This window comes from Coregonus lavaretus, assembly GCF_964263955.1.
Source record: "Coregonus lavaretus genome assembly, chromosome: 10".
NCBI classification, from domain to species: Eukaryota; Metazoa; Chordata; class Actinopteri; order Salmoniformes; family Salmonidae; genus Coregonus; species Coregonus lavaretus.
Genome location: NC_139997.1, coordinates 8,288,299 through 8,306,449, shown reverse-complemented (window position 1 = coordinate 8,306,449; position 18,151 = coordinate 8,288,299). Strand labels below are relative to the sequence as shown.

General features: G+C 43.1%; 1 protein-coding gene across 2 annotated transcripts in view; it reads left to right on the top strand.

Moving 5' to 3' along the window:
* The first annotated feature begins 1,282 nt into the window (after nucleotides 1–1,282).
* Nucleotides 1,283–18,151, top strand: part of LOC311136200 (tyrosine-protein kinase JAK2-like) — a 60,005-nt gene continuing 43,136 nt past the window's right edge. The window contains exons 1-2 of one of the 2 annotated variants that reach the window (XM_084170300.1): nucleotides 1,283–1,488; nucleotides 13,996–14,223. In XM_084170300.1, the coding sequence (XP_084026426.1) occupies nucleotides 1,428–1,488; nucleotides 13,996–14,223 (289 nt within the window). In that variant the 5' untranslated portion in view covers nucleotides 1,283–1,427. Of the gene's footprint in view, nucleotides 1,489–8,415; nucleotides 8,488–13,995; nucleotides 14,224–18,151 lie in introns of those variants that run through there. The other variant, XM_084170301.1, reaches the window with a different exon arrangement.

Sequence of the window (18,151 nt, the reverse complement as noted above, 5' to 3'; positions counted from 1 at the left end):
AATAGTACATAACAATAATACATCACTAATAGTTACCTTTCAGGTTATATGACTTGCAGCTCATCAGCTGTCGGCAGCTTCCTTCTCTTCAATCAAGCACACATACGCACACGTGTGACTCAAATAATTAGTACTGTAACCTTTCTGTGTCAACCCAGTAAACTGTGTATGTGTGTTTTTCTAACCTCAATACAGATGTGTGTGTCTGGGTATCTCCTGTAGAAAATGGCCCTCATGTTGAACTCTAGGTTTCCCACCTTTTCTTAGGGTGTCGTCCTCACATCAGATCATAGCATACTAACCTGGTGCTACACAACACAGATACAGACAATACAATCAGTCTTGATTTGAAATGGAAAGATGGAAATCAAGGTTTGCACACAATAAGATCAGATGTGATCAAATCAAAGTTTATTGGTTACATGCGCAAGATACAGGATGTAGGCTAAACATTGCAGTGAAATGCTTACTCATGGTCTCTTCTCAACAGTGCATTACACATCCACCATTACCTAAGGTGGCAATATCTGTTAATGATGATGTAATAACAATGTCCCAGTGATGTGTATAGCTGTCTGTTTAGGCTGGCTGAGTCCAGAGGACGGTGGTCACTAGATTGGGCTGGGGAAGACACTGTAATTTATGATGCAGAGACATGTTGTAAGTTTGTGTGTGTAAACTTGTGTGTGACCTGACAAAAGCTAAAGATGGGTTCCCCTTGGAGTCTGATAGTCCTGTCCAGTTGGTCTCGAATCAGATCAGATATCTACCACTATAAAGATATAACTCAGAGACAGACACACAACTGATAACTTGGCACACAAGAATGTGTCATGACGTGTTGCCATGCATAAATTACAGTATTGTGATAATCAGATTCCATGCGAGGCTGGTATTCACCAGATGCATTCTTTCTTTCCCTCTCATCCTAGCTAGCTAGCTACTCCATTTACTCATTCACACACACACAGATGGCTTCCACGTAAAAAAGCTTAGTGGATTAACATTAGCCCTTTGTTTGCTATATAGCTAGCTAGCTGCCTAGGTTAGCTAGAAAAGCAAAGTCAGCATCTAAAACATAAGTTTCCACTCAACATTCCAGCAGTCTGAGCTGTAGCTACACGTATTTCCCCCTACCGTCTCCCTCCCTCCACTTCTCCACAACAGCTTTCCAAAGAAGTTTGAACTGAAGTCTGCACTGACATTTCCACTTAAAATCGTCCACTCTCCTCCCCTTAGCATTCGTCACTTCCGGTTCTCGTTGCGGCATTACCTTATCAGTTGTTTGTTGAATATTACATTTTACAATCGAGGTATAGACACGTATAACGCCTTACTGGCTTGTAAGGAATGTGACACGAAGGAGCCGAAATGAAGTTTGAAGCACGCGGACTGTAACGTTAGCGGTCTTGATTTCTGCAAAACTCATGTCATTGGGAACAGCGACAACCACGACATTCAAAACGGGAGCTGTTGGGCAACATTCATGTAAGTAACTGTACAGCTGCTGTCCATCGCTTATCTGTTAGCTAGCTAAATTAGCTGACAAGCTAGCTAGCTTAGTCCTCTTCACTTGCTACAAAGAGAACTGTACACCAGGCTGTTTTCAGTAAATGATTAATTAAGGAATTTCAAGTAATAAAAGGGGATTTTATTTTCTATTTCCTTTAGTGATTCACTGTGACACATAGTCTCGGAGAGCATGAACTGCATACGTGCAGAAATAGTGCCTCCTACACACTTGTCACAGAGTTTTCAAACACAGAGGCGCAGTCCCGATACTTCTGGAGAAACGCGTCGCGAAGCTGACAGACCTTGGCTGGGTTTCCCAAAAGCATCGTAACACCTAAGATCATCCATTGAAACTAAATGGACTAAAGATGATCTTAGTACTACGATGCTTTTGGGAAACCCAGCCCAGGGGTGTATTCATTACTGAAACCGTTAACGTTTAAGAACCAAACGGAACGAAACGGGGAGTCACCTCACTGAGGAGGTATAATAAGAACAGGATAATATGTCCAACCATTATTTTCAAGGTAATCTACTCACGTTTACATGAAGTCAAGAGCTCTGCTGTCTGGCTACTGAGTAGCAACCTAGAGGTGCCAAAAGCCCTGAGCTTGGTTTCCCAAAAGCATCTTAAATATGCGCCATGCAGATGTATTTGTCATATGCACTGAATACAACAGGTGTAGACCTTACCGTGAAATGCTTACTTCTGAGCCCTTAAACAACAATGCAGTTCATGAAGTAGAGTTAAGAAAATATTTACTAAATAAACTAAAGTATATAATAAAATAACAATAACGAGGCTATATACAGGGGGTATCAGTACAGAGTCAATTTGCGGGGGTACAGGTTGGTCGAGGTAATTTGTACATGTAGGTAGGTGTAAAGTTGACTATGCATAGATAATAAACAGAGAACAGGAAGCATAGAACAGATCTACCGCTTCTAAGACTTGTGTTCAATGAGAATTACGTATATATATATATATATATATATATATATATATATATATATATACATACAGTACCAGTCAAAAGTTTGGACACACCTACTCATTCAAGGGTTTTTCTTTGTTTTTACAATTTTTTACATTGTAGAATAATAGTGAAGACATCAAAACTATGAAATAACACATTTGGAATCATGTAGTAACCAAAAAAGTGTTAAACAAATTCTGTTCTTCTTATTGGTGCCTTTAAACCAGAAAATTCCAGAAAATGATGTCATGGCTTTAGAAGCTTCTGATAGGCTTATTGACATCATTTGAGTCAATTGGAGGTGTACTTGTGGATGTATTTCAAGGCCTACCTTCAAACTCAGTGCCTCTTTGCTTGACATCATGAGAAAATCAAAAGATATAAGCCAAGACCTCAGAAAACAAATTGTAGACCTCCACGAGTCTGGTTCATCCTTGGGAGCAATTTCCAAACGCCTGAAGGTACCACGTTCATCTGTACAAACAGTAGTACGCAAGTATAAACACCATGGGACCACGCAGCCGTCATACCGCTCAGGAAGGAGACACGTTCTGTCTCCTAGAGATGAACGTACTTTGGTGCGAAAAGTGAAATAATCTGTCTGTAAACAATTGTTGGAAAAATTACTTGTGTCATGCACAGAGTAGATGTCCTAACCGACTTGCCAAAACTATAGTTCGTTAACAAGAAATTTGTGGAGTGGTTGAAAAACAAGTTTTAATGACTCCAACCTAAGTGTATGTAAACTTCCGACTTCAACTGTATTCATTCCCCTTGGCGTTTTTCCTATTTTGTTGCATTACAACCTGTAATTTAAATTGATTTTTATTTGGATTTCATGTAATAGACATACACAAAATAGTCCAAATTGGTGAAGTGAAATGACAAAAATAACTTATTTCAAAAAATTCTAAAAAATAAATAACGGAAAAGTGGTGCGTGCATATGTATTCACCCCCTTTGCTATGAAGCCCCTAAATAAGATCTGGTGCAACCAATTACCTTCAGAAGTCACTTAATTAGTTAAATGAAGTCCACCTGTGTGCAATCTAAGTGTCACATGATCTCAGTATATATACACCTGTTCAGTGGTCCTATGTAGCTCAGCTGGTAGAGCACGGCGCTTGTAACGCCAGGGTAATGGGTTCGATCCCCTGGACCACCCATACACAAAAATGTATGCACGCATGACTGTAAGTCGCTTTGGATAAAAGCGTCTGCTAAATGGCATATTATTATATTATATTATTATTCTGAAAGGCCCCAGAGTCTGCAACACCGCTAAGCAAGGGGCACCACCAAGCAAGCGGGCACCACGAAGACCAAGGAGCTCTCCAAACAGGTCAGGGACAAAGTTGTGGAGAAGTACAGATCAGGGTTGGGTCATAAAAAAATATCAGAAACTTTGAACAGGGCATTAATCAGAGAGGCAACAAAGAGACCAACGATAACCCTGAAGGAGCTGCAAAGCTCCACAGCGGAGATTAGAGTATCTGTCCATAGGACCACTTTAAGCCGTACACTCCACAGAGCTGGGCTTTATGGAAGAGTGGCCAGAAAAAAGACATTGCTTAAAGAAAAAAATAAGCAAACACGTTTGGTGTTCACCAAAAGGCATGTGGGAGACTCCCCAAACATATGGAAGAAGGTACTCTGGTCAGATGAGACAAAAATTGAGCTTTTTGGCCATCAAGGAAAACGCTATGTCTGGCGCAAACTCAACACCTCTCATCACCCCGAGAACACCATCCCCACAGTGAATAATGGTGGTGGCAGCATGCTGGGGGGATGTTTTTCTTCGGCAGGGACTGGGAAACTGGTCAGAATTGAAGGATGATGGATGGCGCTAAATACAGGGAAATTCTTGAGGGAAACCTGTTTCCGTCTTCCAGAGATTTGAGACTGGGACGGAGGTTCACCTTCCAGCAGGACAATGACCCTAAGCATACTGCTAAAGCAACACTCGAGTGGTTTAAGGGGAAACATTTAAATGTCTTGGAATGGCCTAGTCAAAGCCCAGACCTCAATCCAATTGAGAATCTGTGGTATGACTTAAAGATTGCTGTACACCAGCGGAGCCCATCCAGCTTGAAGGAGCTGGAGCAGTTTTGCCTTGAAGAACAGTGGCTAGATGTGCCAAGCTTATAGAGACATACCCCAAGATACTTGCAGCTGTAATTGCTGCAAAAGGTGGCTCTACAAAGTATTGACTTTGGGGGGGGTTATGCACACTCAAGTTTTCTGTTTTTTTGTCTTATTTCTTGTTTGTTTCACAAGAGAAAATATTTTGCATCTTCAAAGTTGTAGGCATGTTATGTAAATCAAATGATACAAACCCCCCAAAAATCCATTTTAATTCCAGGTTGTAAGGCAACAAAATAGGAAGAATGCCAAGGGGGGTGAATACTTTCGCAAGCCACTGTAGATGTGTGTGTGTGTGTGTGTGTGTGTGTATATATGTATATATATATATATATATATATATATATATATATATATATATATAGATATGTATATATATATATATATATATATATATATATATATATAGATATGTATATATGTGTATATATATATATATATATATATATATATATATATCACACATTTCTATGTGAATGTGGTCGGGTCTCCCAAAAAGTTACATATTGTAGCTTTAAGGCTATGTTCATTTTTAGCATCATTAAATCTCTGAGCTGTTTCCCAAAACCATCGTTACTAAAGTTGCTCTTGAAAACGCTTGTTATTTAACAACCAAGTCGGACCACTCCTAGAACAGCTAAGTACGTCATTAGATGCTTTTTTGACCTTCCGCATCACTTATACACAATCTCCACTAAGCACAAAATCAAGATGTTTATCTATCTTTCTGTGACTTCTGATAACTTCAGAATGAATGTGACAGTGACTACAAATACAGTTGGCCATTTCTTTGCATAACAAGTGAAGGGTATAAAGATGCTTCCAATGAAAACCGAGATTACTGTGTTAAAAGATAAATACAGTAAAGACTACATAGACCTATATGAATGATTCAACTGAGTTTTAGTTAGCTATTTGTACGCTACTCTGACATTTATGCCTCTATAGCCTATTTCATGATGTTTAACGTGCGCAGTGATGTGCCAAACTTGATTTAGTGCATTGTTATAGGGTAAGCATTAGAATAACCCGCCTCAATATTTGTAGCCATACATGATAATACAGTGGGGGGAAAAAAGTATTTAGTCAGCCACCAATTGTGCAAGTTCTCCCACTTAAAAAGATGAGAGAGGCCTGTCGTTTTCATCATAGGTACACGTCAACTATGACAGACAAAATGAGATTTTTTTTTCTCCAGAAAATCACATTGTAGAATTTTTAATGAATTTATTTGCAAATTATGGTGGAAAATAAGTATTTGGTCACCGACAAACAAGCAAGATTTCTGGCTCTCACAGACCTGTAACTTCTTCTTTAAGAGGCTCCTCTGTCCTCCACTCGTTACCTGTATTAATGGCACCTGTTTGAACTTGTTATCAGTATAAAAGACACCTGTCCACAACCTCAAACAGTCACACTCCAAACTCCACTATGGCCAAGACCAAAGAGCTGTCAAAGGACACCAGAAACAAAATTGTAGACCTGCACCAGGCTGGGAAGACTGAATCTGCAATAGGTAAGCAGCTTGGTTTGAAGAAATCAACTGTGGGAGCAATTATTAGGAAATGGAAGACATACAAGACCACTGATAATCTCCCTCTATCTGGGGCTCCACGCAAGATCTCACCCCGTGGGGTCAAAATGATCACAAGAACGGTGAGCAAAAATCCCAGAACCACACGGGGGGACCTAGTGAATGACCTGCAGAGAGCTGGGACCAAAGTAACAAAGCCTACCATCATCAGTAACACACTACGCCGCCAGGGACTCAAATCCTGCAGTGCCAGACGTGTCCTCCTGCTTAAGCCAGTACATGTCCAGGCCTGTCTGAAGTTTGCTAGAGTGCATTTGGATGATCCAGAAGAGGATTGGGAGAATGTCATATGGTCAGATGAAACCAAAATATAACTTTTTGGTAAAAACTCAACTTGTCGTGTTTGGAGGACAAAGAATGCTGAGTTGCATCCAAAGAACACCATACCTACTGTGAAGCATGGAGGTGGAAACATCATGCTTTGGGGCTGTTTTTCTGCAAAGGGACCAGGACGACTGATCCGTGTAAAGGAAAGAATGAATGGGGCCATGTATCGTGAGATTTTGAGTGAAAACCTCCTTCCATCAGCAAGGGCATTGAAGATGAAACGTGGCTGGGTCTTTCAGCATGACAATGATCCCAAACACACCGCCCGGGCAACGAAGGAGTGGCTTCGTAAGAAGCATTTCAAGGTCCTGGAGTGGCCTAGCCAGTCTCCAGATCTCAACCCCATAGAAAATCTTTGGAGGGAGTTGAAAGTCCGTGTTGCCCAGCGACAGCCCCAAAACATCACCGCTCTAGAGGAGATCTGCATGGAGGAATGGGCCAAAATACCAGCAACAGTGTGTGAAAACCTTGTGAAGACTTACAGAAAACGTTTGACCTGTGTCATTGCCAACAAAGGGTATATAACAAAGTATTGAGACACTTTTGTTATTGACCAAATACTTATTTTCCACCATAATTTGCAAATAAATTCATTAAAAATCCTACAATGTGATTTTCTGGATTTTTTTTCTCATTTTGTCTGTCATAGTTGACGTGTACCTATGATGAAAATTACAGGCCTCTCTCATCTTTTTAAGTGGGAGAACTTGCACAATTGGTGGCTGACTAAATACTTTTTTTCCCCAGAGAGAAATATGCTTTTTGTGCGTATGGAAAACTTCTGGGATCTTTTATTTCAGCTCATGAAACATGTGACCAACACTTTACATGTTGTGTTTATATTTTTGTTCAGTGTATTTGCAGCTTTCAGTTTCTATTCAAGTATGATGATCAAGTGTCCACTCATTGGTCACCATTCTCACTTCACCCCTATACAGCAAATAATACAACTAGTTGAGTGCCAGTCCTTCGTATCTCTCACACAGGAAGTCTGGTGGTCTGATTGGCTTTGTTGCATTGCGTGAGCTGGCATAGAGGACCCACAGTATTTGTTGAACGAAACAAACTGGATTAGCTGTGTGAGGGGATTATCCCAGGTAGCAGACCTGATAACCACAGGTCAACTTGGAGCTGCTATTTCTCCTGCATGGCAGAAGTAGACTAATCAGCCCCCTACCCCACGTCCCACCTGTTAACTAAAAGCCTTGTCTGCAAACGAACGTGCTGTCAATGTTCCTCTCCCATAATGCAGCATGATTAGGGGGCTTCCCCTCACCTCGCCCCTATAGCTTCCTGTGTGTAGTATAGTGCCCACAAATTCAAATCTTGACCTCAAAGCCAGTTCCACTGGGTTTTTTCAGTCTTCCCCTCTAATCATGGACTGGTGGGTGCAATTCATTATCAGGTAGAACAGAACCAGCAGTAGTCTGGACGTCGTAGGGTAAGACCTGAATACCCCCTCAACCTAACCATGGAACATTCTGTCAATGTTTCTCTGCCATAATGCGTTGTGATTGACCGGATTGTGGAGTTGGCAGGGGGCCTTGCTAGTTGCTACCACCTCACCTCACCCCTACAGCAGCCTGTGAAGGAAGGTGGGTCAGCAGCGTCCTCATTGTCGTGTGCTGCCTGTCATCTTTACGCAAGCTTTTCGTCTTTACAACATCCTGCTCATGAATTCCGGTGTCCGTTGGTAGAGCTCTTGTGTGAATATGCCTCGGATGCAGTGCGTGAGGCTCCTTTTGACATTACGTCGGTGACAGGACAGAGGACGGGAGCATTTGTAGGAGTTGTGGACCCAGTAGAGTAGATATAGCAAGCCTTGTGACATCAAGGCAGAGTGGACAGGGCAGGACAGCCTACAGGACACAGTCTGGCTGCAGTGATAGTGGTTGGCCCCAGCTTCCCCCAAATCCCTGATAAGCCTGGGAACAAGTAGGTTAACTCTCTCTGCCTGTGGGCCGATGACAGCGAAACACCACTGACAAACCAGGGGGTACGTACATAATTGTGTGTGTGATCTAAACGAGGGAAGTGGGTGGTTTAAGGGATTCTCAGGGAGAACCCCATGCCAGCATGGTTTTAGAGTCTCACCAAAACAGAGACTGTGGAAGGAACACTGAGCTGAACAAGTCTGTGGCTGTGGCCCAACTGGCTCCTTATTCCCAATAGGGCTATTGTCAAAAAGTAGTGCCCTATATAGGGAATATGGTGCCATTCGGGACGCACCCTTTGACTAACTTCTCCCAGCTTTAGGAGTTCAAACAGCTGTCGAAATAGATTTAGACAAGCTCATGATAATTGTTAATGTGTGAGACTGAACAACAACATAATGTGGCGTCAGTTCCCTTTTCAATTTTGCTTCACTTAGAGGAAGGTCATGTTCAGCTCTGCCTGGGCTACTATCTATGTGACGGGAGCTGTGCATGCTGAACGTTAAAGAGCAACGGTAAGAGTTCTAATGGAGGAAGTGGCAAAGTGCTGCACTTCTGCGTAAATAGTCACAGTCAGGGTTAGGCTATATGTTACAGGCCAACCTACTGTTATGTTCACGTCCTTTGTTCCTGCCGTCATTCTGCAGTGAAGAACTGAAGCACAATAACAAACTAGTGTGGGATGCAATGAGGGCCTGAAACATGTTTAGTTTTCACTGCTGGTTTATATGGACCTTGTTTAGCCTGCATCTGGTTGGCATCTTTATTGCTCATGAAACGTAATATGCTAGCAGGCATAATGGCAGTAAGCACCCGAGTGCAATGAGTGGTTTCATTAATTTCATTTGATTTATTTAGCAAGGATAGTCCACTCAGTAACAATTGCCACTGTTTTCCAGGGAGTCCTGGGTTCCAATGAAAACATACACATTTAATAAAAATGTGTCTAGATATAAACACAGCATACCCACAGCTAAACAACACAGCATACAGTAGCACACAGAACCTACTCAGTAGCACACAGAACCTACTCAGTAGCACACATAACCTACTCAGTAGCACACAGAACCTACTCAGTAGCACACATAACCTACTCAGTAGCACACATAACCTACTCAGTAGCACACATAACCTACTCAGTAGCACACAGAACCTACTCAGTAGCACACAGAACCTACTCAGTAGCACACAGAACCTACTCAGTAGCACACAGAACCTACCCATGCAGATCTCCTCTAGAGCAGTGATGTTTTGGGGCTGTCGCTGGGCAACACGGACTTTCAACTCCCTCCAAAGATTTTCTATGGGGTTGAGATCTGGAGACTGGCTAGGCCACTCCAGGACCTTGAAATGCTTCTTACGAAGCCACTCCTTCGTTGCCCGGGCGGTGTGTTTGGGATCATTGTCAATGCCCTTGCTGATGGAAGGAGGTTTTCACTCAAAATCTCACGATACATGGTCCCATTAATTCTTTCCTTTACACCAATATAAAATATATTTTGATTTATTTAACACTTTTTTTTTGGTTACTACATGATTCCATATGTGTTATTTCACAGTTTTGATGTCTTCACGATTCTTCTACAATGTAGAAAATAGTAAAAAATAAAGAAAAACCCTTGAATGAGTAGGTGTGTCCAAACCTTTTGACTGGTGCTGTATAACCTACTGTGTGTGTACTAACCTTTGTTTCCATGTTATAATGGGAATAGATCTATCTGTTGTTTAGAGGTGATTTAAGGGGTTGTTGCAATTCACTAATTTATTTACGGTTGCAGTGACCAGTTAGATGTTTCACATGGTGGAGCAAAGATGATACAAAAATACAATTTCAGACCCTGTAATTACGCCAACAATTATGATAACCATAATGTATAATAACCATACATTATAATAAGATGTATTGATAAACAGTGATAAAAAAGCAATCCATGAGAGAGCGGAAATGAGGCAGAGAGTATATGATCCACCAACTATATCAGAGTGACGATGCCAAGCCTACCGTTTTACATGATTATACTGTCTCTCTGGTGCTGTTACTCATGTTAAATGAGATATTTCCCAGTACTTTTCTAACCCTCAGCTTTGGGCTGACAACAGCTTCCCTATCGATCAGGTTTCAACCTGAGGTAGGGGGTTGTCGCTGACTCTGATGCTGCTTAGCTTTGCAATCTCGCTACCTGCAGAGAATTGTTTTTTGCTTCTCTACATGGCATCTAGAAGTCATCGAGCAAATTCCGATGAGATGCCACTAAAATAAATCAATAAAGAATGCAAAAAGTACACCCTAATTAGGCTATGTTTTAGTATCTAGAACATTCCCTGGCCTGGTTTTGTTATTCAGATCTCTATCATAATGCTTTCCTAATTGCAATCGCCGCCTGAGGCTGTCTGGTCTTGCTCAGTTCAATGTTGTGTGATAGACATAATGTGCTGGCCTGGCTGGCCATTTATCACAGATAAGGCCTAATTCCAGAGGGCTGCTGATGCTAACTGGACGTGTCCGGCCATCCCAGCAGTACTGTCTGAGCTCTGCCAGGCGAGGCCAGCTCACATGGGCCTGTCCCCTGTACTGTTCTGTACGAATCTCAGCTAGCCACCCTCAAATCAGGCCTGTCGTTGAACAAAGACTCCAAAACAAGACCCTTGGCTCCAGACATATTGTGGTTTGCCATCCCAAGAGCAGCACTGTCAGCTTAGATGTGACGATTGCACCCTCCCCTGCATTTAACTCAGGAAGACAACTGGACAACTTGTCCTCTTTCTGGTTTTGATTGGCCTTAATACACCAAGTGCAACAGATGTGTACAATCAGTAACTGTCTTGATTGGAAGATTTTAAGTGTCTTATTCATTTTTGTTTTGGTTATACAGGGCCAGTATGGTATTAATCTACTGACCCTACAGTATATCTAGGGTGCATCTCCAATGGCACCCTATTCACTATATAGTGCACTACTTTTGACCCTATGGGGCCCTATACAGAGATTATCCTGATTAGGATACAGTCAGTCACCCGCCTATACCACAGACGGACGCCACCTATGCCACAGACGGACACCAAAGTACCATGACACATTTTTACTGGAATGTTGGTATGATGACTTGTTCCTCATACATGCTAGTATTTTACTTCCCTGGTCAGTGTGCCTTGTGACATAGTAATCTGATGCTTGCAGACAGTTTCAGAAGTGATGTAGGAGCTGAAGTCAGACTCTCACACTAGAACACCCTGGACACGAGTCAGCTTTGACCTTTTGGTTTCAGAACATCACCCATCTCTAGCTGCTAACTCTGATTGAGGATCTAACTCTTTACATACTTTATCGATTCACATGTCAACAGTCTGCAGGCCTAACCCTTGTTTAGACAGTGATTCACAGCCCTTGGCAGTTTATATTGATATTGCAGGGATTTTTCTGTCATTTTTGGGGGGGGGGGGGGGTCAGCTAATTCCAAACAGTGAGAGAATTTCTATAATTTGTGATGGACAAACACTTTCCAGTGTAAACTTAAGACTTAAACCAGATAGGAAGTATGTAGAAAAAAGAGAATGGACCTAGATACAGAGCATTCGGAAAGTATTAAGACCCCTTAACGTTTTCCACATTTTGTTACGTTACAGCCATATTCTAAATTGATTAAAGAAATAATAATAATCCTCAGCAATCTACACACAATAAAAAAACGGAAATATCACATTTACATAAGAATTCAGACCCTTTACTCAGTACTTTGTTGAAGCACCTTTGGCTGCGATTACAGCCTCGAGTCTTCTTGGGTATGACTCTACAAGCTTGTCACACCTGTATTTGGGGAGTTTCCCCATTCTTCTCTGCAGATCCTCTCAAGCTCTGTCAGGTTGAATGGGGAGCGTCGCTGCACAGCTATTTTCAGATCTCTCCAGAGATGTTCGATTGGGTTCAAGTCTGGACATTCAGAGACTTATCGCGAAGGCACTCCTGCGTTGTCTTGGCTGTGTGCTTGGGGTTGTTGTCCTTTTGGAAGGTGACCTTCACCCCAGTCTGAGGTCCTGAGTGCTCTGGAGCAGGTTTTCATCAAGGATCTCTCTGTACTTTGCTCCGATAATCTTTCCCTTGATCCTGACTAGTCTCCCAATCCCTGCCGCTGAAAAACATCAAAATCAAATTTTATTTGCCACATGCACCCAATACAACAGGTGTAGACCTTACAGTGAAATGCTTACTAACAAGCCCTTAACCAACAATGCAATTTAAAGAAAAATAAGTGTTAAGTAAAGAAATAGATAAGTAAAAAATAAAAAAGAATTAAAGAGCAGCAGTCAAATAAAATAACAGTAGGGAGGCTATATACAGGGGGTACCAGTACAGAGTCAATGTGCGGGGGCACCGGTTAGTCAAGGTAATTGAGGTAATATGTACATGTGGGTAGAGTTAAAGTGACTATGCATAGATAATAAACAGAGTGTAGCAGCAGCGTAAAAGAGGGGGTGGGGTGGGGGAACAATGCAAATAGTCTGGGTAGCCAAGATTAGCTGTTCAGGAGTCTTATGGCTTGGGGGTAGAAGCTGTTAAGAAGCCTTTTGGACCTAGACTTGGCGCTCCGGTACCGCCTACCATGCGGTAGCAGAGAGAACATGCCATGACTAGGGTGGCTGGAGTCTTTGACAATTTCTAGGGCCTTCCTCTGACACCGCCTGGTATAGAGGTCCTGGATGGCAGGAAGCTTGGCCCCAGTGATGTACTGGGCTGTACGCACTACCCTCTGTAGTGCCTTGCGGTCGGAGGCCGAGCAGTTGCCATACCAGGCGGTGATGCAACCAGTCAGGATTCTCTCGATGGTGCAGCTGTATAACTTTTTGAGGATCTGAGGACCCATGCCAAATCTTTTCAGTCTCCTGAGGGGGAATCGGCTTTGTCATGCCCTCTTCACTGTCTTGGTGTGTTTGGACCATGATAGTTTGTTGGGGATTTGGACACCAAGGAACTTGAAGCTCTCAACCTGTTCCAAAATATTTATCTCAGCTCCATGGAGAAATGTGTAGAATTGCAGAAAATTGGCTTAAAAATGTCTGTACATCGCCAAGATGGGGGGCCTCTAAAATCTTCTCTAAAATGTAGCCACGTCGACGGGCCGGGGTGACTGTGCCAATTGCCACGCCCACCACCTAAACCCCTTTTTCATCCAGACAAACCCCTAGTTTATAAATTGTTCTATTCTCAGCAAAGGCTATAACTAACTGTAAACAATACAGAGCAGTTATTGTTTATAGCTCTCTAATGACACGAGTCATAATCATGACACTCAACTGACTGCTAACTGACTCACCCCCCCCCCCCCCCCCCCCCACCTCTCTCTCTCTCTCTCTCTCTCTCTCTCTGTCTCCCCTCCCCCTTCTCTCTCTATCCTCCCTCCTCTCTCTCTCCTCCCTCCTCTCTCTCTCCTCTCTCCTCTCTCTTTCCTCTCTCCTCTTCTTTCTCTCCCTTTCCTCCTCTGTCTTCCCCTCTCCATCTCTCAATGCATTGCAGTGATGGACATGGAGTCTACAGTATGTCCCTCGTCCAATCAGAACGGCTGCAACCTGAACCCACTTCCTGTCTCCGAGACCAAACAGGAACAGGAAGTAGCTCCTCCTCCATGTCTGAGGGTGCACCTGTACCACCTGGGCCAGGGCGGAGCCAACAGCCAAGACCTCACCTACCCTGCAGGGGACTATGTGGCTGAGGAGCTGTGCATCGACGCGGCCAAGGCATGCGGTGAGTGACACAAATAAAGAAGGGAATGTGTGTCTGTTTTTCTGCTCCAAAGGTGAATATTTAATAAAGAAAAATGTTGAGTGGAACTTCAGCCATAAACAGGGACTGACGCATACTGCATCAGGTTAGTAGTGCTTAGTTTGGGAACGAGATAATAGACATGCTTTTTTCCCCTCTTAGTGCTTGTTTGAGGTATTTAAGTGTGGGCAGGTTTATTGAAGTGTGGGCAGGTTTATTGAAGTGTGGGCAGGTTTATTGAAGTGTGGGCAGGTTTATTGAAGTGTGGGCAGGTTTATTGAAGTGTGGGCAGGTTTATTGAAGTGTGGGCAGGTTTATTGAAGTGTGGGCAGGTTTATTGAAGTGTGGGCAGGTTTGTGAGACTTTGCCAGTTTGTTCACTGTGCTCCCCTGTCTCTGACTTTAACTCTAAAGCATCAGCTCTGGCCTTTGACCAAACCCCTTCAGCGCTTGTTTCGTTAGCCTTAACGTTCGGATAAAACACATTAGGTATTTGGTTAGCGTTTGGCTAGAACACTTACCTAATTGTTTCGTTAGCTTTAGCATTTGGCTAAAAACAATTAGTGATTGTTTCTGAGTGGTTCAGGTTTGTGCCGGGTTCATTCGTTCACTGAAAGCTTAGGCCACAGCATAGCGCTACACCACTAAACAAAGACACGCACGTCTCACGCACACACACACACACACACACCCTCCCCACACCCATTTCCTTGTTTGTGACTGCTGTTGACACAACAGGGCCCAGAAGCCACCGCCCGCAGACTTCAGAGCCCTGGAGTGTCTGCTTGGTGATCAGACCATCCAGATCCACACACACCAGGGTTTCCGTTAGGAAAATGTGACGCCGGATAACGTGACCCCGAACATTTTAATATGCCGGCCATTTGAGAAATGTACCGGACTCGTATGCATTGGGGTGTGTAACCCATTAGGGCGTCCGACTCGTATGCATTGGGGTGTGTAACCCATTAGGGCGTCCACCCACGGTGCTCAGAATGTCCACCCACGGAGCTCAGAATGTCCACCCACGGAGCTCAGAATGTCCACCCACGGTGCTCAGAATGTCCACCCACGGTGCTCAGAATGTCCACCCACGGTGCTCAGAATGTCCACCCACGGAGCTCAGAATGTCCACCCACGGTGCTCAGAATGACAGATCCCATTTAGATTATGGTAATGCATCTTAACGGAACATGCAACTCCTGTAATGAAGCAGGAAATAACACGTCATTTTCAAACATTTGACAAAATGCAATTCGCCGGGAACATAACATTCTAAACAGCGCACCATGCGAGCGGTTCCATATGTGACAGAGATGAAAATCTCTGTTAGAATCTTAGAAAGAGCTCTAAAGATGCAACAACTAGGATGGGTTGCTAATATGACTAGGATTATGCCTTTGGCTTCTGGACAACGAAATAAAGTTAATATGAAAACCAATAGAACAGGAGAGAAATGGAATATGAGCTGTGGATCACAATTCCATTGGGTCAGAAGTTTACATACACTAAGTTGACTGTGCCTTTAAAAAGCTTGGAAAATTCCAGAAAATGATGTAATGGCTTTAGAAGCTTCTGATAGGCTAATTGACATCATTTGAGTCAATTGGAGGTGTACCTGTGGATGTATTTAAGGCCTACCTTCAAACTCTCTTTGCTTGACATCATGGGAAAATCAAAAGAAATCAGCCAAGACCTCAGAAAATAAATTGTAGACCTCCACAAGTCTGGTTCATCCTTGGGAGCAATTTCCAAATGCCTGAAGGTACCATGTTCATCTGTACAAACTATAGTACGCAAGTATAAACACCATGGGACCACGCAGCCGTCATACTGTTTAGGAAGGAGACGCGTTCTGTCTCCTAGAGATGAACGTACTTTGGTGCGAAAAGTGCAAATCAATCCCAGAACAACAGCAAAGGACCTTGTGAAGATGCTGGAGGAAACTATATCCACAGTAAAACGAGTCCTACATCGACAACCTAAAAGGCCGCTCAGCAAGGAAGAAGCCACTGCTCCAAAACCGCCATAAAAAAGCCAGACTATGGTTTGCAACTGCACATGGGGACAAAGATCGTACGTTTTGGAGAAATGTCCTCTGGTCTGATGAAACAAAAATAGAACTGTTTGGCCATAATGACCATCGTTATGTTTGGAGGAAAAAGGGGGCACTTGCAAGCCGAAGAACACCATCCCAACCGTGAAGCACGGGGTGGCAGCATCATGCTGTGGGGGGGTTTTGCTGCAGGAGGGACTGGTGCACTTCACAAAATAGATGGCATCATGAGGAAGGAAAATGATGTGGATATATTGAAGCAACATCTCAAGACATCAGTCAGGAAGTTCAAGCTTGGTCGCAAATGGGTCTTCCAAATGGGCAATGACCCCAAGCATACTTCCAAATTTGTGCCAAAATGGCTTAAGGACAACAAAGTCAAGGTATTGGAGTGGCCATCACAAAGCCCTGACCTCAATCCTATAAAAAATGTGTTGGCAGAACTGAAAAAGCGTGTGCGAGCAAGGAGGCCTACAAACCTGACTCAGTTACACCAGCTCTGTCAGGAGGAATGGGCCAAAATTCACCCAATTTATTGTGGGAAGCTTGTGGAAAGCTACCCAAAACGTTTGACCCAAGTTAAACAATTAAAAGGAAATGCTACCAAATACTAATTGAGTGCATGTAAGCTTCTGACCCACTGGGAATGTGATGAAAGAAATAAAAGCTTAAATAAATCCTTCTCTCTACAATTATTCTGACATTTCACATTCTTAAAATAAAGTGGTGATCCTAACTGACCTAAGACAGGGAATTTTTACTAGGATTAAATGTCAGGAATTGTGAAATGTATTTGGCTAAGGTGTATGTAAACTTCCGACTTCAACTGTATAACTCACATTTCTATGTACATTTGGTCGGGTCGCCCAAATTAAGTATGTTTTCAAAATGCATAACTCAAAATGCATAATAGTGGTGGGTGACGCACTGATAGCCTGTCTACTGTAGCCTGCACTTAAATGGTGAATGGGCGCTTCAATTACCAAATATAACTAGTAGCTTTTCTTAATCATGGCCATTGAAATAGTTTTTAAAATATCTCAAATATATTTTGATTTGTTTAACACTTTTTTGGTTACTATATGATTCCATATGTGTTATTTCATAGTTTTGATGTCTTCACTATTATTCTACAATGTAGAAAATAGTAAAAATAAAGAAAAACCCTTGAATGAGTAGGTGTTCTAAAACTTTTGACCGGTACTGTACATTGGCTCTGAACACAAGACTAGTTTCTGGCCTGACATTAGTGTCTTGGTGTGATCCTGGGCAACACCCAGTCATTCTCTGCAAACATCAAAGCAGTGACTCTCTCATGCAGGTTTATGCTCGACAACACCTGTAGAGCACAACCTTTCCTCACACAGAAAGCGGCGCAGGTCCTAATCCAGGCACTTGTCATATCCCGTCTGGACTACTGCAACTCGCTGTTGGGTGCGCTCCCAGCTTGTGCCATCAAACCCCTGCAACTTATCCAGAACGCCGTAGCCTGTCTGGTGTTTAACCTTCCCAAGTTCTCTCATGTCACCCCGCTCCTCCGTACACTTCCAGTCGAAGCTCACATCCACTACAAGACCATGGTGCTTGCCTACGGAGCTGCAAGGGGAACTGCCCTTCCCTACCTTCAGGCTATGCTCAAACTATACATCCAATCCCGAGCACTCCGTTCTGCCACCTCTGGTGTCTTGGCCTTCCCACCCCTACGGGATGTCAGCTCCTGCTCAGCCCAGTCAAAGCTCTTCTCTGTCCTGGTCTCCCAATGGTGGAACCAGCTTCCCCTGTTGCTTGGACAGCAGAGTCCCTGCCCATTGTCCGAAAACATCTGAAACCCTACCTCTTCAAAGGGTATCTTAAA